General features: G+C 40.9%; 2 protein-coding genes across 3 annotated transcripts; one reads left to right on the forward strand and one right to left on the reverse strand.

Moving 5' to 3' along the window:
* Nucleotides 1-8,896: 8,896 nt before the first annotated feature.
* sesn4 (sestrin 4) lies at nucleotides 8,897-25,988 on the forward strand. Of its 2 annotated transcripts, none has more exons than XM_087798705.1 (9): nucleotides 8,897-9,097; nucleotides 18,322-18,501; nucleotides 18,559-18,741; nucleotides 19,317-19,556; nucleotides 20,524-20,626; nucleotides 20,711-20,835; nucleotides 22,012-22,178; nucleotides 22,265-22,409; nucleotides 24,355-25,988. In XM_087798705.1, the coding sequence occupies exons 1-9, from the start codon at nucleotides 9,014-9,016 to the stop codon at nucleotides 24,442-24,444; spliced, it is 1,317 nt and encodes a 438-aa protein (XP_087654831.1). In that variant the 5' UTR covers nucleotides 8,897-9,013; the 3' UTR covers nucleotides 24,445-25,988. The 2 variants fall into 2 exon arrangements, with proteins under 2 accessions (XP_087654831.1, XP_087654832.1); XM_087798706.1 differs by having other exon boundaries at nucleotides 8,897-9,079; nucleotides 18,310-18,501.
* LOC148072464 (uncharacterized) lies at nucleotides 14,918-16,405 on the reverse strand (the record flags this gene model as incomplete). The annotated part of the gene is made up of 2 exons (XM_087799700.1): nucleotides 14,918-15,170; nucleotides 15,246-16,405. Coding segments are annotated over 2 exons (1,413 nt in total), but the record flags the coding sequence as incomplete, so codon positions are not given.
* Nucleotides 25,989-27,266: the final 1,278 nt, after the last annotated feature.

Consider the following 27,266-nt stretch of genomic DNA (forward strand, 5'->3'; position numbering starts at 1 on the left):
ATACAGTCGGATACAGTTCGATACAGTCGGATACAGTCGGATACAGTTCGATTACAGTCCGATACAGTCGGATACAGTTTGATTACAGTCCTATACAGTTCAATTACAGTTCGATTACAGTTCGATTACAGTCCGATACAGTCCGATACAGTCCGATACAGTCAGATACAGTCCGATACAGTTCGATTACAGTCCTATACAGTTCAATTACAGTCGGATACAGTCGGATACAGTCAGATACAGTCAGATACAGTTCGATTACAGTCGGATACAGTTCGATTACAGTCCTATACAGTTCAATGACAGTCTGATACAGTCGGATACAGTTCAATTACAGTCCGATACAGTCCGATACAGTTCGATTACAGTCCGATACAGTCGGATACAGTTCCATTACAGTCCGATACAGTCGGATACAGTTCGATACAGTTCGATACAGTCCGATACAGTTCGATTACAGTCTGATACAGTTCAATACAGTTCGATACAGTCGGATACAGTTCGATTACAGTCCTATACAGTTCAATTACAGTCTGATACAGTCGGATACAGTTCAATTACAGTCCTATACAGTTGAATTACAGTCCGATACAGTCCGATACAGTTCGATTACAGTCCGATACAGTCGGATACAGTTCCATTACAGTCCGATACAGTCGGATACAGTTCGATACAGTCCTATACAGTTCAATTACAGTCGGATACAGTCGGATACAGTCCGATACAGTTCGATTACAGTCCGATACAGTCAGATACAGTCCGATACAGTCCGATACAGTTCGATTACAGTCCGATACAGTCGGATACAGTTCCATTACAGTCGGATACAGTCGGATACAGTTCGATTACAGTCCGATACAGTCAGATACAGTCCGATACAGTCTGATTACAGTTCGATACAGTCGGATACAGTTCGATTACAGTCCGATACAGTTCGATTACAGTCCGATACAGTTCGATTACAGTCCGATTACAGTCGGATACAGTTTGATTACAGTTCGATACAGTCGGATACAGTTTGATACAGTCGGATACATTTCGATACAGTCGGATACAGTTTGATTACAGTTCGATACAGTCGGATACATTTCGATACAGTTCGATACAGTTCGATACAGTTTGATTACAGTCGGATACATTTCGATACAGTCGGATACATTTCAATACAGTCGGATACAGTTCGATACAGTCGGATACAGTTCGATACAGTTTGATTACAGTTCGATACAGTCGAAAACATTTCGATACAGTTTGATTACAGTCGGATACATTTCGATACAGTCGGATACATTTCAATACAGTCGGATACAGTTCGATACAGTCGGATACATTTCGATACAGTCAGATACAGTCCGATACAGTTCGATTACAGTCGGATACAGTTCGATTACAGTCCTATACAGTTCAATTACAGTCCGATACAGTCGGATACAGTCGGATACAGTTCGATTACAGTCCGATACAGTCGGATACAGTTTGATTACAGTCCTATACAGTTCAATTACAGTCCGATACAGTTCGATTACAGTTCGATTACAGTCCGATACAGTCCGATACAGTCAGATACAGTCCGATACAGTTCGATTACAGTCCTATACAGTTCAATTACAGTCGGATACAGTCAGATACAGTCAGATACAGTCAGATACAGTCAGATACAGTCAGATACAGTTCGATTACAGTCGGATACAGTTCGATTACAGTCCTATACAGTTCAATGACAGTCTGATACAGTCGGATACAGTTCAATTACAGTCCTATACAGTTGAATTACAGTCCGATACAGTCCGATACAGTTCGATTACAGTCCGATACAGTCGGATACAGTTCCATTACAGTCCGATACAGTCTGATACAGTTCGATACAGTTCGATACAGTCCGATACAGTTCGATTACAGTCTGATACAGTCGGATACAGTTCAATACAGTTCGATACAGTCGGATACAGTTCGATTACAGTCCTATACAGTTCAATTACAGTCTGATACAGTCGGATACAGTTCAATTACAGTCCTATACAGTTGAATTACAGTCCGATACAGTCCGATACAGTTCGATTACAGTCCGATACAGTCGGATACAGTTCCATTACAGTCCGATACAGTCCGATACAGTCGGATACAGTTCGATACAGTCCTATACAGTTCAATTACAGTCGGATACAGTCGGATACAGTCGGATACAGTCGGATACAGTTCGATTACAGTCTGATACAGTCAGATACAGTCCGATACAGTCCGATACAGTTTGATTACAGTCCGATACAGTCGGATACAGTTCCATTACAGTCCGATACAGTCCGATACAGTCCGATACAGTCGGATACAGTTCGATTACAGTCCGATACAGTCAGATACAGTCCGATACAGTTCGATTACAGTCGGATACAGTTCGATTACAGTCCTATACAGTTCAATTACAGTCCGATACAGTCGGATACAGTTCGATTACAGTCCTATACAGTTCAATTACAGTCCGATACAGTCGGATACAGTTCGATTACAGTCCGATACAGTCGGATACAGTTCCATTACAGTCGGATACAGTCGGATACAGTCGGATACAGTCCGATACAGTCCGATACAGTTCGATACAGTCGGATACAGTCGGATACAGTTCCATTACAGTCCGATACAGTCTGATACAGTTCGATACAGTTCGATACAGTCCGATACAGTTCGATTACAGTCTGATACAGTCGGATACAGTTCAATACAGTTCGATACAGTCGGATACAGTTCGATTACAGTCCTATACAGTTCAATTACAGTCTGATACAGTCGGATACAGTTCAATTACAGTCCTATACAGTTGAATTACAGTCCGATACAGTCCGATACAGTTCGATTACAGTCCGATACAGTCGGATACAGTTCCATTACAGTCCGATACAGTCCGATACAGTCGGATACAGTTCGATACAGTCCTATACAGTTCAATTACAGTCGGATACAGTCGGATACAGTCCGATACAGTTCGATTACAGTCCGATACAGTCAGATACAGTCTGATACAGTCCGATACAGTTTGATTACAGTCCGATACAGTCGGATACAGTTCCATTACAGTCCGATACAGTCCGATACAGTCGGATACAGTTCGATTACAGTCCGATACAGTCAGATACAGTCCGATACAGTCGGATACAGTTCGATTACAGTCCGATACAGTCGGATACAGTTCCATTACAGTCCGATACAGTCGGATACAGTCCGATACAGTCCGATACAGTCCGATACAGTCCGATACAGTCCGATACAGTCGGATACAGTTCCATTACAGTCCGATACAGTCGGATACAGTTCGATACAGTCCGATACAGTTCGATTACAGTCTGATACAGTCGGATACAGTTCAATACAGTTCGATACAGTCGGATACAGTTCGATTACAGTCCTATACAGTTCAATTACAGTCGGATACAGTCCGATACAGTCCGATACAGTCCGATACAGTTCGATTACAGTCCGATACAGTTCAATTACAGTCCGATACAGTCGGATACAGTTCGATACAGTTCGATTACAGTCCGATACAGTTCAATTACAGTCCGATACAGTCAGATACAGTCAGATACAGTTCGATACAGTTCGATTACAGTCCTATACAGTTCAATTACAGTCGGATACAGTCGGATACAGTCCGATACAGTTCGATTACAGTCCGATACAGTTCAATTACAGTCCGATACAGTCGGATACAGTTCGATACAGTTCGATTACAGTCCGATACAGTCAGATACAGTCAGATACAGTTCGATACAGTTCGATTACAGTCCTATACAGTTCAATTACAGTCCGATACAGTCGGATACAGTTCGATACAGTCGGATACAGTCGGATACGGTCGGATACAGTGCAATACAGTCGGATACAGTGCGATACAGTCGGATACTGTCATTGTCACTGTCATTTAGGTCAGAAACTTTCTTTGTGCTACAGATTTATTTTATTAATGCATTATTTTCGCAGACTGGAGATAAAATCAGATAAACTGTCTGATATAACTTCTCTAAGATAACATTTCTGTCTTTTTGTCAAATAAAACCCATTTAAAACAGTAAAAATCCCAACAGAAATGTCGTGAATGATTTACTTAATTATAAAGAAAACATTATGTTGAAATGACTCTCATGTTAGTTGGTAAAATATTAATTTGTGCTTCAAGTCCGTCGAGCGTTTCTTCGCCTCCAGCGACTTCTTCTCTGCTTCAGGAGCTCGGGTCAGTTTCAAGGTCAAGGTGTGATGTTTGTCGTCTCAAGATCGACCTTTTGTTTCTCGTAATCCTGAACTTTCTGATCATCGACCGAGGAGAAGTTGTTTCTGTTCTTCTTCTTCTTCTTCTTCTTCTTCTTCACGAGATCCAGCATTTCTTAAATGTGCACTTCGACCAATCAGTGTCACGCTCTGTAAAGTTGTTACTTTGTACTTTCAGGACAACAATATCGTGAATTCCTAATTTGAATGTATTTCAATATAAAGTTCTGCTTTTTTTTCCTCCATGTCTGTGTTCAGTTCACTTTTTTACGACTAAATATAAAACAAGGCATTTGTAGTAAAAATCATTTGAAGGATCAAACATGATCATTTGTTTTCTTCAACTTCTTGTTCGATACATTTGTTTTTACAGATATAATGATGAACAGAAAAACAGCTCTTGAGAGTTTAACTATAGTTTTCTTGATGATAACCAAAATAAATTGAGTATTTTTTTGGTCATGATATGTTTTCTTGTCTGTTAGTCACATGACAAGTTTATTTTCATGATGAATTAAAAGTCATTTTTCCACGACTATATGAAGATAAAAGAGTGAAATAAACATTTTATTCACAGGTACATATAATACATGCATTAGTATATTTGGGGAAACAGGAGAAGTAGAAAAGTATTTTGGTAAAAACAAGAGCAAATCAAAATGAAAACATTTATTTATTAAGGTTTTTTTTGTTTGTAGTGAAACCGTGAGTTTTAATTTTGAGAAATAAACTTTAGATCGTTCTTTAAAATCTCTTCATCGTTGGTTTCTATTCATGATTATGAAACTGTCATCTCGTCTTGACTGACAGCTCGTCTTGACTGTCATCTCGTCTTGACTGACAGCTCGTCTTGACTGACAGCTCGTCTTGACTGTCATCTCGTCTTGACTGACAGCTCGTCTTGACTGTCATCTCGTCTTGACTGACAGCTCGTCTTGACTGACAGCTCGTCTTGACTGACACATGTCTTGACTGTCATCTCGTCTTGACTGTCATCTCGTCTTGACTGACAGCTCGTCTTGACTGTCATCTCGTCTTGACTGACAGCTCGTCTTGACTGACAGCTCGTCTTGACTGACAGCTCGTCTTGACTGTCAACTCGTCTAGACTGACAGCTCGTCTTGACTGTCATCTCGTCTTGACTGACAGCTCGTCTTGACTGACAGCTCGTCTTGACTGTCATCTCGTCTTGACTGACAGCTCGTCTTGACTGACAGCTCGTCTTGACTGTCAACTCGTCTAGACTGACAGCTCGTCTTGACTGACAGCTCGTCTTGACTGACAGCTCGTCTTGACTGACAGCTCGTCTTGACTGTCATCTCGTCTTGACTGACAGCTCGTCTTGACTGACAGCTCGTCTTGACTGACAGCTCGTCTTGACTGACAGCTCGTCCAGACGTGACTCATCAGGTTTAAGATGTTATTTTACCTTTAGAATCGTAATATAATCTTCTTTCGACGCTGAACCTTCACGACCAGACACTCCGTGAGAAACTCGTATAAACGAATCAGTATTAAAGCTTTGAATATCAACGATGTGACTTTAAACGATTCTCTGAATTCTACGTCTTAAATAAATCGGAGGATCTTCTCGGCAGCTTTTGATGACATCATCGAACGATTCCAGCCTCGCAGCGTTTCCAAGTAAAGATTCTCATTTCCCTTCATGTTATGAAATCCAAGACAGAAAATCATGTGCTTCGTGTTTTTGTTCAGGACTTTCAAAATCACTTTGTTTTTCACTCGAACAAGATTCCAGAACCGAGTCCAGATGAAATACGTGAGTCCAGCTGTGATTGGTCGAGTCGAGCAGGAAACGCTTCACGTCGTTGAACTTCTGCTGCAGAGACTTCCAGACTCATGGAGTCACACAGGCCTCGCGGTCTCGCTCTGTTGAGGCTTCTGCTTCCTGTGGTCTTGCTCTGTTGAGGCTTCTGCTTCCTCGCGGTCTCGCTCTGTTGAGGCTTCTGCTTCTGGTTCCCGTGGATCACGTGTCACGTCAGACGTCTGAAGAACTGGGAAGAAAAAACATCTTTAGAAGATTTATTTGAATCATTAATTCATTGAAAATAAATGCATTTTTATGAATAAATAATAAACATTATTTAAAGAGAACATTTATAAATGTAAATGTATTAATGTTATTAGAATGGATTATTTTGTACACAAACTCCCTTCACTATCGCAAAATAAAGAACTGAGATAAAAAAAAGAATACATTGAAAAATTTCCACAAAATAAAATTCTGTGATTTTAAATATAAAATCAAGTTAGGATGGTTATAATAAAATTAACAAAACCATAAGTAGCCCAAATACAATCATAATAATGCTCTTAGTAATTAAATTAGTTTTGTATTAAAATATATGTCGATAAAAATAAAACTATTTAAACATACATTGAAATATTTTGGAGGAAGAAGGTTGCTGGTTCGATTCCAGGCCGAGGCAACCTTTCTGTGTTTATTCTCCCCGTGTTGTGTGGGTTTACTCCCGGACACTCCGGTTTCCTCCCACAGTCCAAAAACATACAGAGGTTGATTGAGAACTTGGGGGAATTGTCCGTAGGTATGAGTGTGTGTGTGAATGGTTGTCTGTCTTTGTCTGCCCTGTGACAGACTGACGTCCTGTCCAGGGTGTCCCCTGCCTCTCACCCTATGATACTGGGATAGACTCCAGTCTCCCCGCGACCCCGAATGAAATATTTTGGTGAACATTAAATAAACTTGACACTTCTTTAGTGGAAGAAATAAAATGATATTGACGTTACAATATAGAATTTAAGAGCAATTTCAATGAAAATGAATTAAAATATATAGATATATTTAAGATTTTCTTGATTTCATAGTTTAATGTCACAAATAAAGAGAGGTCACCTTAGTTTATTCCAAGAGTATAAAGGGATCAATTATCTGAGAGGAAGCAGAAAGTAGGTTAGAGATAGTGAGTCGATGTGACAAACACAAGGTGTTTCAGTCGATCTGCTGCTGCTTAAGTTTCTTTTGTGAATTTCTCCGTAAAACAAACTTATTCTCGTCCTTTTGATTCGTCATCTCACTTCCTGGCGAGAGTTTGTTTCCTGAGTCACTGTAAAGCTTCCCGAAATCTACGGCGACGGTCGACGGCGCGTCAGAGGAGTTTGTGTGTTTGTGTTTTTGTGTGTTTGTGTTTGTGTGTTTGTGTGTTTGTGTTAACGACGGGTCGACGGTCAGATCCATCAACAAACTTCAGGGTCGAGAACAAGCAGCCCTTGTGTCGACAACAAGACGCTTCACTGTAGATCAGACACGAACTGGGTCAACGTTACGGGTCGATCCATCCAAACCTTTATCTAGACGTGGTCACGTGACCAGATAACGATCATCACCTGCTGACGGGATCTGAGTTCCGGGATCTTTTGCTTCAAGATTTATGGTCGTGACCCGGAATAGAAAGTAAAACTGAAAAAGGGAAACGATTGTGGTTCAGAGATGATGTTGGTTCAGGCGTGTTCTGGGTGATTTCCAGTTTGTTGCTTTAACCGTAGAAATGAAAGTGTTTTTCACTAAATTAAAGTAATAAACTGACCAACTACAGCTTAACAAACTGATTATAAGATACTTTTCATGTGTATTTCTTCGTCGTCGTTACTGTGATAAGAATATATTTTTTAAGTGATTAACACATCTTTTAAATATATGTTTACGTTTAGTCAAAACAAAGTATCAATGTTTATGTCTATAACGATGCTTTCCAGTTGATATTACTGCATTTGTTAGTTCTAGTTCTAGTTATTTAAAAAAGTCTCAAACCAAAATAAAATGTCCTATATTTTGTATATTTTTGTCTAGATTCACAGACGGTTTTACCCTTTGACCCTTAATCTCTACACTTTGCCATATAACTGTAAATATTATTATTATAACTGTTGAATTAGCTTTAAGTTTTTTTTTAAATATATACTGTATATATACAGTTTATCATCCATATCATATGTTTCTTCTGTGACGGACCAGAAACCTCTGACTTTCACCTCATGAAAAAGAAGAAATAATAAAAGAAAACATTATTTTTAAATACATTCAAACATCTAACTTCCCATTTAACAACTTTAATTCTGCTTTTTCTTTTCTTACTTTCATTCTCTGTCCAACACAGAATTGTCAGTAGAATTTAAAGTGACTTATGGTAAAAAAAGAATATATTTAAATAGTTTTTTTCACTTCAGCACAAACACTTCCTGTTTTGTTCTTTACACAACTGTCAATAAAGTTGCTTTTGATTCAGAGTAAAGACTTTCTTTCTGTTCATCACAATCATTTGTTCTGATGGCAGGATTCCGAACATTCTGACTTTTTATTGTTTTTCTCTTTCTTACCAAAGTGTTTTTTTTGTTCATTTAATTTCAGACAAAGTTAAGTTTCTTAAGAATTGTTTACGTGATCCTCGAGCAGACGTTGACGCGCGAGCCCCCACCTGCCTCTCCTTCTCCAATCTGATTGGCTAAAAAAAAAATCATGCAGCTCGTCTCGGCCCCGCCTCTCCCTCTCTGTGATTGGACACCGCCGGTGCTTAGTTCCGCTTGGTCCCGGCCTGCTGCTCGCTGATTGGTCGCACTGTTGCTGGAGCTGTCAGTCCCTCCAGGCAGCTTTCCTCTGCTGCCAGTGTTCAGCGAGCGGCTGAGCGCGGAGGCTGTGCTCGCGGGTCACTGTCTGTTAGCGCCGCTGCTGGACGATAAAGAAGAGCCGCATCCATGCCATAGAACACTTGTTTATAAGATGATCCTCTGCACGAACAACATGGAGTACCCCTTGAGAAGCCAGCGCCAGCGAGCCCCCAAACAGGTGAGCGCGGCTGGAGAAGTTAACGGTGAAGCTAACAATGTAGCCGCGACTCATTCATTGAGCCTCGGATGAAGTTTCTGCTTCTGCGCCTCCGACGACCATCTGCCCTTGAGCAAGGCGTTCTAACGTCGTCTTAACGTTTCACAGTTTAACAGTTTTCAACGAACCTTTTTTTAAAATCTTTTTTGAGATGAAAGTGCGAAACATTAACTCTGACGAGAGGCAACTTCAGGCATGACGTCATAATTCATATGTAAACTTGCGTCGACACGGTTTCGATGAGCGCGTGAGAAACACGTATTTATGAGTTTTAAATGTATATAAAGAGTCTTTGACATTCATCTGCGAATCCTGGTGGATGTTTAACGTTTAAGTCATTGACAAGGTCGTGAATGTTCAGGTTAACACGAACTCTTGTTTATTCATTCGAGTGTCTAGTTTATTCATTTTTAAGTATTTATTTTATTGCCACTGCTGCAGGTGAAGGTGACGTCACCTGAAGATTGAGGACAAAAGTGTAGGGTTGAGAGCATTTTAAAAAAACAACAATAGAATGAATAGAATTGAAAGACGAGTCTGATGTTGGAGTTTTCTTATGTTTAAACGCTGCGGGTGAAAGTTTCTTTTAAGATACTTTTATTGTGCTGTTGTTGTTGCTTCTTCACTGGAACTGCCAATCAAAGTTGTTTTTCTCCTCCGTCGCTGCGCTTCCCTCGTGCGACAGACAGGGGGCGCTGTGTCCTCCGGCCGCCTTTTAAAAATGCCTGCGTGCAGCTGATCGTCGCTAGAAATGAGGCGAAAATCGAGCAGGAATGTTGCAAAGACGACTTTATTTCCCCGTGAACTGACGCGTCCGGACGACATGCTGAGCGTGAACCGTCTGTGACGTCATCGACCCTGGGGTTCGACACACACCATCTCTGAAGATGGAGACACGTTTGGATCCTGGGAAGGAAACAAAGGAAAAAACGTGTAGTTGCTGCAAAACTCTGCACACATAATAGAACACACTGCCTCTTTTGAGTCTGCAGATCTTGTGCTGGAGGTGGGTGTGTTGTGTGTTTTTCTCTCCTGCAGCACAGTGTTTTGTTTGTCTGGGCTCAGGTTCTGTCCCACTCCACCGTCCTCCTCCTCCTTCCTCCTTCTTCCCCGAAAACTCTTTTTTTGGGCTGCAGCTGGTTTGTTTTGTGCTTCTCCCAGAGTTCAGGTTGCAGGAGCCAAAATGGTCCCTGGCTCGCTTGTATGTCCACTGATAGGGTGCATGATAAGGATGGTCCCCTCCAGGGTGAGTCGGAATGCAGATTAAATGTCCCACCGCCCCCCCCCCCCCCCCCCCCCCCCTGACCAGCACCAGCAGCACCAGACGCACAAACACTAGACATGTCATGGACATATTTACACTGGCATCATTTTTTTCACTTTGTTTGCTTTTGCAGTTTTCTCCTCTCGTCCTCTTTTTCTGCTGCTGACAAAGCGTCTCTTTGTCTCCTCGTACCTTCTTCTCCACCGTGTGACGCTGCTCGTGTTCTTCTCGTCACTCCTGCCTCATGCTTCATAATCAATAAACAAACCTCGGCCTACGATCGTGTCCCTGCTGCGTTTTAAACGGAGGTTGGACCTGATGTCGTAGATCCGGCTGTTGATTCTCTGATCGAGTCATTAAAAGTCAACGAATGATGCACTAGTTTCACGTCAACATATTGTCTCTTTGGTTCGACCTCATTGTTTACCAGTGAGAGAGAAAAGGTTGTTTTTCTTGTGGCGCTGCAGAGAAGCTGATCAATACGACGTCCCTGTCGTCCTAAGAAAGTCCTCGTATGAAGGCTCTTGAATCTCATCATCACTTCGTCTTTAGTATTTTATCTTTAGACCTACATTGTATCATCTTGTTCTTTCTCTTTATTTCTCTTTGTTCTTGTTCTTATTTTATTTTGATTATTCTTTATGAAAAAATTGCTGTATTTGCTGTGGATAATTTGGGAAAAAAAAACAAATATCAATGATCAATAAAGTTCTACCTAACCTAACTTAAATCAAACACATTTGCTCTAATAGGAGGAATTATTGATCCTTTATCGTCCATCTTGAGTATTGAAACATACTTCATTCATTTAAGCACCAAGTTCTGGTATATTTGGTATATGTAACATCATCAACTTGTGCAGGACGCGTACGTGGTTACACACCTTCGACGTACATATATGTATAAGACGAGATGAAGCAGGTCCTGAAGGTATAATCGGTTCATTTTAGTGACTCAGTTTGTCGAGTCTCGTCTCGTTCGCCAAAAGTGAAAAGGCGAGAAGAGAGTCGGATTTATTTGTCACTTGTTTGCACTCGTTTATTTGCACTGGAAAATGTGTTGTTTATTTGTTCTGTAAGAAAAACATGTGGGCTGGAAAATTACCAAAAAGATGTGTAACTTTTGAGTTCAGGAGCAGGAAATGGAATTGATGGTATCAGTGAAGGTTCTACGTCATTTGGTGCTCCGCCCTCTCACCGCTTCGCTATTGGTTTAAACCCAAGGCGAAGCCCGACGGGCCTCGAGGATGAACCAATAGCGACGCGGTTAGAGGGCTTTGCACCAATTCGTAGAACCTGAGATTATGACAAGAACTCCGGCGTTTTCAATTTATACACAGCCCTGTATTATAATAATAATAATAATAATAATATTGACAAGAATCCGGAGATACGATGCGTATTTACGATACATGGCATTGACGCAATGTATCGTGATACTGTAGGAAAAAGGATGTTTTGCTTTTCTTTCAAATATTTAAATCGAAAAACTGTCCAGGGTGTCCCCTGCCTTTTGCCCAATAAAACTGGGATGGACTCCAGTCTCACCCGCGACCCCCACCAGGGATAAAGTGGTAGAAAATGAATGAATAAATGAACTTTTATATAGTAAAAACATATTGTTTAAGGTTAACATCAAAGAGAGACATTTGTTGTTCATGAGCAGAAATACAAGAACAAACTATTGAATATATGCAATTTAATTTAAAAATCAATACTGTACTGATAAATATTGTATACCGAAAAAAATATTGCCATACTTGGGTGTCTGTAACCGCTTCATATAATTCTGGTCACCATCCTAAACCACCTTGTATCTGTTGTGCTACACATGACTGATATTTAAAGTTCTTTTGACGCAAAACACCAGAATAACTGTATAACAGGAAACATTGCCCCGGTTTCCTCTATGAAACTCAGTGTGGTTCGCCTTCTTTTATCGAAATATTCTTATTCATTGTCTGGATATCAACGTGGTCGTCGTTTCCATCCCTCGACTCTCCCACTGCTTCTGATAAATACACGCATTCTGTGGTCATTTTGTGCCATAATACACTGAATATTAGCATATATTATATTTTCAAACGTCCATCACATGTTCTCGTGTCTCCTTCGCTGTCAGAGAGATGCTTTGATCAAAGTCTTGTATCTGTGAGCGACGAATATTTAAAGATAACGGTTGTTAAAAAGACAGTTGGTGGTCTAGAGCCGCCCACTCGTGATGGGCTTTTATTCCGATGCTGCGGTGGTTTTTTTTCCCTTAATGTGGGTGGAAATGTACATCGAGCGAAGACGATGTTTTCTCTGAGTTAACAAATCCTGCGGTGAAAAGTTTCTCTCGTGAAAACATGAACGATCCCACAGAAACGTCGCGCCCGGAGACGTGATGGTCCGGTTCTGATTTCCGAATCGGCAGACGTCTGCGATGTGTCATTTCCTGCACAATAACTTCGAGTTCCTCTTTCACCTCGTCTTGTCCAGACTTGTTATTGAAAGAAAGCAACGGTTGTGTTTATTTCCTGCGTCTGGTAAATGTTTTTATTTCTTTCCTCGGCTCAAATGTTTGTCTCGTTTGAATCGACGTCCAGCTGAGAGTTTGTCTCTTGAACACGTCGTTACTGTTTAACAAAGTTTGTTTATCCAAGTCTGTGTTTTAAGAAATATTTATTTCGAGTAAATATATATGTTTTTGTTTCGAGGACTGAAGACGATGGAGATTTATATCTTTTAAACCCAGATTTTCAACGATTACTTTTCCCTTCTCGTCTACTCTGAAGTATTGAATCTATATTGAGATCCTTTAAAAAAATGAAAGTATTTTTTCCCAACGTCTCTTCTCTTCTGTCGTCAACCTCTTAAAAGCCAGTTTCCACTTTACGACCTGGATAAAGGATAATCTTATCTCGGTTACGACCCGTACTGTGTGTGTAAAAAGCTGCTTGTTGTCTCTGTAAAAAAGATGTGAGATAAGAACTAACTGAGGAGAATCACTTTTAAACTGTAGATTTAATAAGTTTAGAGACGACGAGGATTTGTTGATCATGTCGTTTTGAAGCTTGAGTTTCGTTCGCATGGAAAACCAATAAATCTTCTCAGGATTTTCACACGTCATTACCGTGGATTGGTTTTCCTTCTGAAGTATATTTGTCACCTGATACTGACCAGCAGCCACCTGTGCGTTCAAGGTCTCTGCTCACCTGTTGACGGTCGGACTCACTCACTCACTCACTCACTCACTCACTCACTCACTCACTCACTCACTCACTCACTCACTCACTCACTCACTCACTCACTCACTCACTCACTCACTCACTCACTCACTCACTCACTCACTCACTCACTCACTCACTCACTCACTCACTCACTCACTCACTCACTCACTCACTCACTCACTCACTCACTCACTCACTCACTCACTCACTCAAGTCAAATATTGGTCGTCATAACTGCAGGTAAACACGGAGCTGGACGTGTGTGTTATTCATTGCTTCGAGATCTGGGACGGGATGTAGGTCAAGAGGGGGAGCCTCGGACCGGATCAGGAGGAAAAACCCTCTTAAGCTTCCGGGCCGACTACTGTAGGACGCCTCCACAGTGTTGTTGTACTTTTGAAGGAATTATCCACACATTAGACGCAATTAAAACGTTTTTTTTTAACCGTTGCTTGCATCACAGTTGATGTTTTGAAACAGTGACAGGAAGTAGTTAAAAATACCCGCAGCATGTGACGAACGTTTTCTTTATTATATTCTATTTAAAATAATTAAATCACGGTTGATATGTGGATAATTGTGATCCAGACCAGATCCATGTGAAGAGTTTTCACTTTCCTTTTGTCCTGAAATATGAACTGAAGAATATGAAGAAATGAAATTGAAAACAACAACGAATAAAAGAAAGACGAGATGGAAATGAAGGAGGGTTTAGTAAATAAAGTGTTTTCAAGGTCGGCCACTAACACGAGGTGATACAAATACCGTTTTATTTTTGATTACTCGTGAGTTTTATAGAAAGGCGCTATATAAATAGAGATTATTATTATTACTTGTGAGTTTTATATCCATCTAACGGCAAATGTTGTTGAACAAAACCCTTCTATCTTTAATTTTATTATTAGTTTTCCCTCCATGTTTACGTCCAGAGATCTATTCCTAGAAACTGAACATCGGCGTCTCAGCTGGTCGGCCATCTTTGTTCTCCACACGAGTCTGTTTCTCTTGGCTTCGGGCTTCAGATCCCACTTCAGAGTCTCGTCCTCGCGTCGCTGCTGCTCTAGTTTATGTTGCTCTAACTTTCACCCGAAGCTCTTTTCCCATCAAACCGTTGTTTCCATAAACATTTTTTTCCCCTCGTTGAGGAAGCGTTCGCTTCAAAAATAGCGATTATTTCTTCAGCCATCTATCATTTTCGACTTCCAGGCTCACCCAGCTTTGGTCAAATAACTGATATTACCCAGAATGACTTGCTCACCGGCGAGTTCGGTACTTAGACACGTAAACTTGACAATTATAAATATGATGCTTCGGAGACGAGTCTTCACGTCGTGGTAGAGAATGAAGACGGTTGGATGACGAGTTGGATGACGAGTTGGATGACGAGTTGGATGGCGTGTTGGATGACGTGTTGGATGACGTGTTGGATGACGAGTTGGATGACGAGTTGGATGACGAGTTGGATGGCGTGTTGGATGACGTGTTGGATGACGAGTTGGATGGCGAGTTGGATGACGAGTTGGATGGCGAGTTGGATGGCGTGTTGGATGACGTGTTGGATGACGTGTTGGATGACGAGTTGGATGGCGAGTTGGATGACGAGTTGGATGGCGAGTTGGATGGCGAGTTGGATGACGAGTTGGATGACGAGTTGGATGGCGTGTTGGATGACGTGTTGGATGACGTGTTGGATGACGAGTTGGATGGCGAGTTGGATGACGAGTTGGATGGCGAGTTGGATGGCGAGTTGGATGACGAGTTGGATGGCGTGTTGGATGACGTGTTGGATGACGTGTTGGATGACGAGTTGGATGACGTGTTGGATGACGTGTTGGATGGCGTGTTGGATGACGTGTTGGATGACGAGTTGGATGGCGAGTTGGATGGCGAGTTGGATGACGAGTTGGATGACGAGTTGGATGACGAGTTGGATGGCGTGTTGGATGACGTGTTGGATGACGTGTTGGATGACGAGTTGGATGGCGAGTTGGATGACGAGTTGGATGGCGAGTTGGATGGCGAGTTGGATGACGAGTTGGATGACGTGTTGGATGACGTGTTGGATGACGTGTTGGATGACGAGTTGGATGACGAGTTGGATGACGTGTTGGATGACGAGTTGGATGGCGAGTTGGATGGCGAGTTGGATGACGAGTTGGATGACGAGTTGGATGACGAGTTGGATGACGAGTTGGATGACGTGTTGGATGACGAGTTGGATGACGTGTTGGATGACGAGTTGGATGACGTGTTGGATGACGTGTTGGATGGCGTGTTGGATGACGTGTTGGATGACGTGTTGGATGACGAGTTGGATGACGAGTTGGATGACGTGTTGGATGACGTGTTGGATGGCGTGTTGGATGACGTGTTGGATGACGAGTTGGATGACGAGTTGGATGACGAGTTGGATGACGAGTTGGATGACGAGTTGGATGACGAGTTGGATGACGTGTTGGATGACGAGTTGGATGACGTGTTGGATGACGTGTTGGATGACGAGTTGGATGACGTGTTGGATGACGTGTTGGATGACGTGTTGGATGACGAGTTGGATGGCGAGTTGGATGACGAGTTGGATGACGAGTTGGATGACGAGTTGGATGACGTGTTGGATGACGTGTTGGATGGCGTGTTGGATGACGTGTTGGATGACGAGTTGGATGGCGAGTTGGATGGCGAGTTGGATGACGAGTTGGATGACGAGTTGGATGACGAGTTGGATGACGTGTTGGATGGCGTGTTGGATGGCGTGTTGGATGGCGTGTTGGATGGCGTGTTGGATGACGTGTTGGATGGCGAGTTGGATGACGAGTTGGATGACGAGTTGGATGACGAGTTGGATGACGAGTTGGATGACGTGTTGGATGACGAGTTGGATGGCGTGTTGGATGGCGTGTTGGATGGCGTGTTGGATGATGAGTTGGATGACGTGTTGGATGGCGAGTTGGATGGCGTGTTGGATGGCGAGTTGGATGGCGTGTTGGATGATGAGTTGGATGACGAGTTGGATGACGTGTTGGATGGCGTGTTGGATGACGTGTTGGATGACGTGTCGGATGACGTGTCGGATGGCGAGTCGGATGGCGAGTCGGATGACGAGTCGGATGACGAGTCAGAAAACAACATATAGAGGTTTTCATTTCATCTGAATATTTTATAGAAATATGTTGCTATTATATTGTATTATATTATATTATATTATATTATATTATATTATAACATGTTTACGTCTCAAGTCGCACGATTGGCTGAAAGTTGGATGAAGTCGCTCTGAGCTCGATTAGTTTTGTCTGCTGGAACATTTTTATATTGAATTTAAAATACTACGAATTAAAAATATTGACTTTAATCTATTAATATCAAATTATTTAATGTTTTATTGAATTAAAAATGTAATTAATTAAAAAAAATATAGACAAAGAAATGATTGAATTCAATAATTAAAAATAAATGATTCAAAACAACAACACAATAAAAAAGTGTCAATATTTGAGAAGTAATTAAATTTTGTGATGTCACTGAAATAATGTTGTTGTGCGACTCTGACTAAAGACTAGTGTGTCTGAAGTGTGTAGCTGAGTGTGTAGCTGAGTGTGTATCTGAAGTGTGTGTCTTGTGCTGCTGAGTGTGTAGCCGAGTGTGTATCTGAAGTGTGTGTCTTGTGCTGCTGAGTGTGTATCCGAGTGTGTATCTGAAGTGTGTGTCTTGTGCTGCTGAGTGTGTAGCCGAGTGTGTATCTGAAGTGTGTGTCTTGTGCTGCTGAGTGTGTAGCCGAGTGTGTATCTGAAGTGTGTGTCTTGTGCTGCTGAGTGTGTAGCCGAGTGTGTATCTGAAGTGTGTCTTGTGCTGCTGAGTGTGTAGCCGAGTGTGTATCTGAAGTGTGTCTTGTGCTGCCGAGTGTGAAGCCGAGTGTGTATCTGAAGTGTGTGTCTTGTGCTGCTGAGTGTGTATCTGAAGTGTGTAGCAGAGTGTGTATCTGGAGTGTGTATCTGAAGTGTGTGTCTTGTGCTGCTGAGTGTGTATCTGAAGTGTGTAGCAGAGTGTGTATCTGGAGTGTGTATCTGAAGTGTGTGTCTTGTGCTGCTGAGTGTGTATCCTGAGTGTGTATCCTGAGTGTGTATCCTGAGTGTGTATCCTGAGTGTGTATCCGAGTGTGTGTCTTGTGCTGCTGAGTGTGTATCCTGAGTGTGTATCCTGAGTGTGTATCCGAGTGTGTATCCGAGTGTGTATCCGAGTGTGTATCCTGAGTGTGTATCCTGAGTGTGTATCCTGAGTGTGTATCCTGAGTGTGTATCCTGAGTGTGTATCCTGAGTGTGTATCCTGAGTGTGTATCCTGAGTGTGTATCCTGAGTGTGTATCCTGAGTGTGTATCCTGAGTGTGTATCCTGAGTGTGTATCCTGAGTGTGTATCCTGAGTGTGTATCCTGAGTGTGAAGCCTGAGTGTGTACCTGTAGTGTGTGTCTGTAGTGTGTCTGAAGTGTGTGTAGCCGAGTGTGTAGCCGAGTGTGTAGCCGAGTGTGTATCTGAAGTTTGTATCTGAAGTTTGTATCTGAAGTTTGTATCTGAAGTTTGTATCTGAAGTTTGTATCCGAGTGTGTACCTGTAGTGTGTACCTGTAGTGTGTATCCGAGTGTGTATCCGAGTGTGTATCCGAGTGTGTATCCGAGTGTGTACCTGTCGTGTGTATCTGAGTGTGTGTCTTGTGCTGCAGGCGACCAGCGAGCAGGAGCGAGTGTCGGTGCTGCTGATGAAGGCTCTGGTCAGCAGGGGGAGCGTCGACGCCGTCTGCCAGCAGATGGCGTCTCACCCTCAGTACCTGGAGAGCTTCCTGCGCACCCAGCACTACATCCTGCACATGGACGGCCCCTTACCACTGCCGTACCGCCACTACATCGGCATCATGGTGGGTCACGTGACCTCACGTCGACGGCGTGTTCTGACCCGGTGTCGTCTCTCTCAGGCCGCGGCGCGACATCACTGCAACTACCTGGTCTACCTGCACACGGCCCAGTTCCTCAGGGTGGGCGGGGACCCTCTGTGGCTGCAGGGTCTGGAGGCCGCACCGCCTCGACTTCGCCTGCTGGACCAGATCAACAAGGTGCTGGCCCACCAGCCCTGGCTCACCTCCAGCTCGCACATCCAGGTGAGGACGAGCAGCTGATGACCTCGGGACCGTTGGCGTCTTGTTGAGAGAATGTTTGAATCGTTGACGTTAAAATGTTAAACTTCATGTATAAAACAGTCAAATTAACTTATAATTCAATCATTAGAATAAAAAATATTGAACCTGTAAAAAATAAAAATTGTTGAATTTAATGATGTAAACATTTTTATTAAAAATCCTTTTAAACATTTAAAATGTTGATTTAACACTAAATATTCTGATGTTCTTCCATATTTTTGCCCCATTTTAATCATTATTGTTGAGCAATATTTTCATTTATGCAATAAATTGAGCATTTAGTGACATTTTTAATCCACATTTTTTATTTATGTATAGTTTAAATGCTGTTAAAGATTAATTCTGAACATTTAATTTGATCCGTTTGGTCAGTATTTATATTTGATCTCAATAAAAACTGTATATTTTGAAGATAGTGTTGTTGTTAATGTGTTGTTTATTAAAGTAACGACGGATGATCCTCCAGGAAGAATGGAGACTCTATAGAAACATATAACCGTCCAGACGAGTGAAGGAAACATGCTTCCTCTCCTCAGTCTCTGCTGAAGTCGGGCGATCAGTGCTGGTCTCTGGCCGAGCTGGTCCAGGCCGTGGTGCTCCTGGCTCACTGCCACTCGCTGTGCAGCTTCGTGTTCGGCTCCGACTCCAACGCAGACTTTGCTCCTGTTGTTGTCAAGACTCCCGACAACACGCCGCCGACCTTCTGCCCTTTCGACGCTGCTAACGGCAACACATGCGTGTCTGCGACGCTCGCCGAGCACAGAACACGACGACGGGTACGACACACACACACACACACACACACACACACACACACACACACACACACGAAAGTATGTCAGTGACATGAAGATATTTACCTTTTATGTTAACATACAGAGAAACACATGTGTCTGTTTCAGCAAAAATGTCCTCAAAACTTTGAGCCGTTTCTCTCGTGTGAGTTCATCAGTGTCTTTGCTGACTTAACTTAACTTAACTTCCTCAGTCTCTGGTGAACTCAACTTAACTTAACTTCCTCAGTCTCTGGTTAACTTAACTTAACTTCCTCAGTCTCTGGAGAACTTAACTTAACTTCCTCAGTCTCTGGAGAACTTAACTTAACTTCCTCAGTCTCTGGAGAACTTAACTTAACTTCCTCAGTCTCTGGAGAACTTAACTTAACTTCCTCAGTCTCTGGAGAACTTAACTTAACTTCCTCAGTCTCTGGAGAACTTCACTTCCTCAGTCTCTGGTTAACTTAACTTAACTTCCTCAGTCTCTGGAGAACTTCACTTCCTCAGTCTCTGGTTAACTTAACTTAACTTCCTCAGTCTCTGGAGAACTTAACTTAACTTCCTCAGTCTCTGGTTAACTTAACTTAACTCCCTCAGTCTCTGGTGAACTCAACTTAACTTAACTTCCTCAGTCTCTGGTGAACTTAACTTAACTTCCTCAGTCTCTGGTTAACTTAACTTAACTTCCTCAGTCTCTGGTTAACTTAACTTAACTCCCTCAGTCTCTGGTGAACTCAACTTAACTTAACTTCCTCAGTCTCTGGTGAACTTGACTTAACTTCCTCAGTCTCTGGAGAACTTAACTTAACTTCCTCAGTCTCTGGTGAACTTAACTTAACTCCCTCAGTCTCTGGTGAACTCAACTTAACTTAACTTCCTCAGTCTCTGGTGAACTTAACTTAACTTCCTCAGTCTCTGGAGAACTTAACTTCCTCAGTCTCTGGTTAACTTAACTTAACTCCCTCAGTCTCTGGACTCCGGCTGTGACGTGGTGAGTCTGAAGGAGAGGATCCTCAAGTCCCAGGAGGAGCGAGAGAAGAGGGAAGAGCGACTGCTGCAGACTCACACAGGTACACAACTCACGCTGACGCACAACATCAAACATCACAACATCACGACATCATGACCCTTGACCCCCTGACCTCTGTGTGCAGACCTGGACGAGGTGCAGGACCTGATGTTCCTCGCCGACGCTTCACGCTTCATCACAGACCCAGACTTCTGCTACCAGGAGTTCGCTCGCAGAGACGACGACCATTTCCAAGTTTTCCGAGTCCAGGTGTGACTTTGTTTGTTGAGCATGATTGACATGAAGAAGCTTCATCTGCTATCAATATTATCTGTACCTGAGATATCATGTGAAAACACAACATCTATATCATGTGAAAACACAACATTTAAAGAACATTGAAAGAAACTCAAATGCTGAGACTTTCACACGTTTGTACTTGAATCTTGTAACACAACGAAAACACTTTCCACATGTAGACACTAGCTCTGACCTGACCTCACCCCTCACACACACAAATACACACACCCCTACACATACATACACACACCTATACGTACAAACACACCTACACATACTTGCATACATACATGCATACATACACAAACACCCCTACACACACAAATGCACCTGAACACACATACACACACAATTACACACAAATGCACCTGAACACACATACACACACAATTACACACAATTACACACAAATGCACCTGAACACACAATTACACACAAATGCACCTGAACACACATACACACACAATTACACACAAATGCACCTAAACACACATACATACACAATTACACACAAATGCACCTGAACACACATACACACACAATTACACACAAATGCACCTGAACACACATACACACACAATTACACACAAATGCACCTAAAAACACATACACACGCACATACATACACACAGACGCACACAAATGACCTACACAAACACGCGCACAAATGCACTTAAACACACACACAAATGCACCTAAACACACATACACACATCCCTACACATACATACACACAGACGCACTTCGACAAACATAGAGACACACACATCTATACACAGGCACACATGTATATACACACACACACACACATACAGTCGCACTTACCTACACACGCATACACACACACTGTCACACACACACACACACATCCATCATGAGGTGTTTTCATCTTTAATGTCTTGTTAAGTGAAAGTTCATCTTGTTTTGATCAAATAAAAACAGCAGGAGCTTCAACATCTAAACTTGATCCACAAACATCACTTTATGATAAAAACAAGCTGATCTCTAAACTTCTCACATCTCTGAGGATTTATACGTTTTATTTTGAAATTCCCTATAAAAGCAGACTGTGTTAATCATGAGACTTCCCTGCAGTACCTCTTGTCCGCCTGAGGTGGCGCTCTCTAACTGGTGTCGGCCCCACAGGACTACTCTTGGGAGGACCACGGCTTCTCCCTGATCAACCGGCTCTACTGCGACATCGGTCACCTGCTGGACGACCGCTTCCGGCGCGTGGCGTCGCTGGCGTCGCTGAACAGCCCCGACCTGAAGAGGGCGATCTGGAACTACATCCAGTGTGTGCTGGGGATACGGTGAGACCCTGAGGCGGAGCTAACTCTGACGCCGCCGCGATGCTAACTCTGACGCCGCCGCGATGCTAACTCTGACGCCGCCGCAGGTACGACGACTACGACTACGGCGAAGTGAGTCGACTGCTGGAGCGAGACCTGAAGCTCTACATCAAGACCGTCACGTGTTTCCCAGACGTCAGCAGAAATCCTGTGTGTCCGCTGAGCTGGACGCCCCTCAAAGCTTCAGAGCGGGTGAGGCTGCTGTTAGCAACATGCTAGCTGTAGGCAACATGCTAAATGTTAGTGAAATGCTTACTGTTAGCAACATGCTAGCTGTAGGCAACATGCTTAATGTTGGCAGCATACTAAATGTTAGTAGCATGTTAGTCACATGCTTATTATTACAACATGCTTACTGTTAGCAACATGCTAAATGTTAGTGAAATGCTTACTGTTAGCAACATGCTAGCTGTAGGCAACATGCTTAATGTTGGCAGCATACTAAATGTTAGTAGCATGTTAGTGACATGCTTATTATTACAACATGCTTACTGTTAGCAACATGCTAAATGTTAGTGAAATGCTTACTGCTAGCAACATGCTAGCTGTAGGCAACATGCTTAATGTTGGCAGCATACTAAATGTTAGTAGCATGTTAGTGACATGCTTATTATTAGCAACATGCTTACTGTTAGCAACATGCTAAATGTTAGTGAAATGCTTACTGTTAGCGACATGCTAGCTGTAGGCAGCATGCTTAATGTTGGCAGCATACTAAATGTTAGTAGCATGTTAGTCACATGCTTATTATTACAACATGCTTACTGTTAGCAACATGCTAAATGTTAGTGAAATGCTTACTGTTAGCGACATGCTAGCTGTAGGCAACATGCTTAATGTTGGCAGCATACTTAATGTTAGTAGCATGTTAGTGACATGCTTATTATTAGCAACATGCTTACTGTTAGCAACATGCTAAATGTTAGTGAAATGCTTACTGTTAGCAACATGCTAGCTGTAGGCAGCATGCTTAATGTTGGCAGCATACTAAATGTTAGTAGCATGTTAGTGACATGCTTATTATTAGCAACATGCTTACTGTTAGCAACATGCTAAATGTTAGTGAAATGCTTACTGTTAGCAACATGCTAGCTGTAGGCAGCATGCTTAATGTTGGCAGCATACTAAATGTTAGTAGCATGTTAGTCACATGCTTATTATTACAACATGCTTACTGTTAGCAACATGCTAAATGTTAGTGAAATGCTTACTGTTAGCGACATGCTAGCTGTAGGCAACATGCTTAATGTTGGCAGCATACTAAATGTTAGTAGCATGTTAGTGACATGCTTATTATTAGCAACATGCTTACTGTTAGCAACATGCTAAATGTTAGTGAAATGCTTACTGTTAGCAACATGCTAGCTGTAGGCAGCATGCTTAATGTTGGCAGCATACTTTAAAGATCAAGATAAAACTGATAACACAACAGGAGTTCCAGAAAATCAAGGAAAAGCCTGAACAAATAAAAACGTCTTAAGATACATAACATTAAGATAAGTAACATGCTAACTGTTGGCAGCATGCTAAATGTTAGTTAAATGCTTACTGTTAGCGACATGCTTATTAGTAGCAACCTGCTAACTATTGGCAGCATGCTAAATGTTAGTGACATGCTTATTATTAGCAACATGCTAACTGTTGGCAGTATACTAAATGTTAGCAACATGCTAACTGTTGGCAGCATGCTAAACTAAGGCAAAAAGTTTTATTTATTTAGATTATATATATATATATATATAAAATTCTTAAAACATTAAAAAAATATATTTAAAGTTTCAACATTTAAAATATTAAATTCAACATATGACACTGATATACCCCTGTTTTCTGTCTTGTGTAGCACCTGCTGGCAGCAAAATGCGTTATATTAGCGACATGCTTAATGTTAGCATCATGCTAATTGTTGGCAACATGCTTTATGTTAGCATCATGCTAATTGTTAGCAACATGCTAACTGTTAGCGACACGCTTGTTGTTCGCAACATGCTAATTCTTAACAGTCATAAAATACCACTAAAGTTCTTTGATCATAATAACTCATCATTAACGGCCGTGCTAACATCTCACACACTTGACGAGCGCGGTGACCTCGCGTGACCCCTGGCGTCTGACCTGTTGACCCCTCTCTCCCCAGATCCACGTGGACCTCCTCATCATGGAGGCGCGGCTGCAGGCGGAGCTGCTGTACGCCCTCAGAGCCATCACCCAGTACATGATCGCGTAGCTGAAGGACTGAGAGGAGCGCCACCTGCTGGTCGCCTCATGAATGTGTTTCCTATCTTAATGTATTTATACCATGATGTGCCATCAGACCCCCCCCCCCCTTCTGCGGGAGACTCCGCCCTCAAGACTATGTGCAATTATTGACGTTAACCTTTGACCTGTGGTCGTAGCAACTCTCTCTTTGTACGAAGCTTCCCCCCGACTTTTCTACGCCATTTTGTTTTGGCCCCCAGAACAAACATGTGACCCTCCCCGAGGTCACGGGGTCACTCTTGTATCGAAGCACTTTTAGACTTTATATATTTACGAGCGCTCACTCCTACACAACAAACTCTTGTGTCGCGTTTGTAACAAACTACTTCCTGTGACTCGAGAGGAAGTAGATCAGTGTCGGAACATGTTGAAACTTTATATTTATTTTCTTTTAAATGATTCAATTCTGAACTGAAACGTTGAATTAGTTTTTATGAATAATTTAATTTTAATTATCTAATGCATAAAATGTGATCTTTTAATTCCAATCAGTTTAAATATGTTTCTAAATTGATTATCTTTTAATAGTAGCCTTTTAAATTCAATACAAAATGGTGGCACTTTACTCCAACGTTGTTTATATTGAATTTAAAAGGCTGTAAAGTAATTTAATTAGAAAGTAATTTTTTAAAATATTATAATATCAAATGTTATGTGGAAAAAGAAAACCCTTTTAAAATACATTTTTGACTCAAATATTTAGTTAAAAAATAAACACATTCGTTCAGTAATTATTGGTTTCAATTAAATTATTAAAAAACATTTCAATCAATTTGTTTAAAGTTTTTAACATTTCAAACTCTGACGCTGAAATACTTCCGTAAATATTTGACGACATTTACCCTGGAAATGTCTCCGCCTGCAATTCTCTTGAGCTCCTCTAGAGGGCGACATGTCTCAATAAGCTGGACGACAATAACAAAGTGAGCAATAATTGATCAATAATTGATCAGAGATTCTCGTCAAAAAAAAAAAACTTTTATGTTCAAAACGTGATTATTTTATAAACGAAGCGATCTGTGTACGATTGAGGTCAAAGGTCAGATTATTCCCGTCCCTATCGCTGAAGTTTGGTCTCAAACAAAAAACGTTCCGAAGAAGAAGAAGAAGAAGCTCGGGGTCACCTGTTTGTGGGCGGGGCTTAGAGGACGAACCGACCACACCTTTCTTTTGTGAACCGTTAGTGTAGCTGCGTGAGTGTGTAGTGTAGGACCATAGACACATGTATATGGATATATATATACATATATATATGTATATAAGTATATATATATCCATATACATGTGCAGGACGAGCATATCTTCTCGGTGCCTTCAGGCCTGGACCGAGTCTCCACGAGAATCGACCCAGCAACTCTACGACGAGCCTTCGACACACTTGGATGTTTCTTTTCACACGAAAATACTTTGGAGGAGAAGAGAAAAAAAAAAAGAAGGAAAAGTTAAAAGACCAAAAAAAGTTTTTGGAAAAAATGTGAAGAATGTTTTCTATAAAGATGTTCTATGAAAATATTGATGGTGTCCTGGTGTGTGTTTGTGTCACGTGACCTCAGAACTTATTTTAATACTTGTTTAACCTTAGATTAAAATATAAGATAAAATAATCTATTAACTGACTTTAGGTGATTAAACATAATATTTCACCCATTGTTTTAATATAAACTACATTTACTGTATTTCTATGTATCAACTTATTTTTTCTTTACTTCAAAATCAGTCATTTTGATTTTTAATGATTTTTATTTAAATATAAAATTAATTTAAAATGCTTTTTTTTTAAATCTTTTAAAAGTATTTTAAGAATATAAGCTAAATATCGTTATATATTTAACATGGTTTATCTTGTTTTGTGCATTATTTCAACATATTTATTCGTAACTTTCAGTATTTAATTAATATTTTAAACTGAGATCTTGTTCTGTTTGTTCTTGTGAACGAAATGACTTTAAACATGATTTTATTTAACGCGGAATCAAAGTTTAATTCAGCGGCACTTTTACAGTTTGACCACTAGATGGCCTCAGTGGCCTTCCACTGACGTCATCGTTGATCTGTTTTGGTCAATTTATGTTAAAAAACATGAATTGAATTCAGAATCATGAACAAATGAATTATGAACAAATTAATCATGAATAAATTAATCAATTATGAATTCATAAATAATGAATTAATGAATCACGAACAAAAGATGAATAAATAAATCATGAATACATTAATAAATTATGAATAAATAAATGAATCATGAACAAATGAATCATTGATTAAGGAATCATGGGTAAATAAATACATCATGAATACATTAATAAATTATGAATACATAAATGAATCATGAACAAATGAATCATTGATTAATGAATCATGGGTAAATAAATAAATTATGAATACATTAATAAATTATGAATACATAAATGAATCATGAACAAATGAATCATTGATTAATGAATCATGGGTAAATAAATACATCATGAATACATTAATAAATTATGAATACATAAATTAATCATGAACAAATGAATAATTGATTAATGAATCATGGGTAAATAAATAAATTATGAATACATTAATAAATTATGAATACATAAATGAATCATGAACAAATGAATCATTGATTAATGAATCATGGGTAAATAAATACATCATGAATACATTAATAAATTATGAATACATAAATGAATCATGAACAAATGAATCATTGATTAATGAATCATGGGTAAATAAATACATCATGAATACATTAATAAATTATGAATACATAAATGAATCATGAACAAATGAATCATTGATTAATGA

Source organism: Callionymus lyra, chromosome 9 (assembly GCF_982586985.1).
Source record: "Callionymus lyra chromosome 9, fCalLyr1.hap1.1, whole genome shotgun sequence".
Classification (NCBI taxonomy): Eukaryota; Metazoa; Chordata; class Actinopteri; order Syngnathiformes; family Callionymidae; genus Callionymus; species Callionymus lyra.

Coding starts and splice junctions, on each gene's coding strand:
- sesn4 (XM_087798705.1), top strand. CDS start 9,014: ATGATCCTCTGCACGAACAACATGGAGTACCCCTTGAGAAGCCAGCGC. Junction 19,557..20,523: donor AGCACAGAACACGACGACGG/GTACGACACACA, acceptor TAACTCCCTCAG/TCTCTGGACTCCGGCTGTGA. Junction 20,627..20,710: donor ACTGCTGCAGACTCACACAG/GTACACAACTCA, acceptor CTCTGTGTGCAG/ACCTGGACGAGGTGCAGGAC.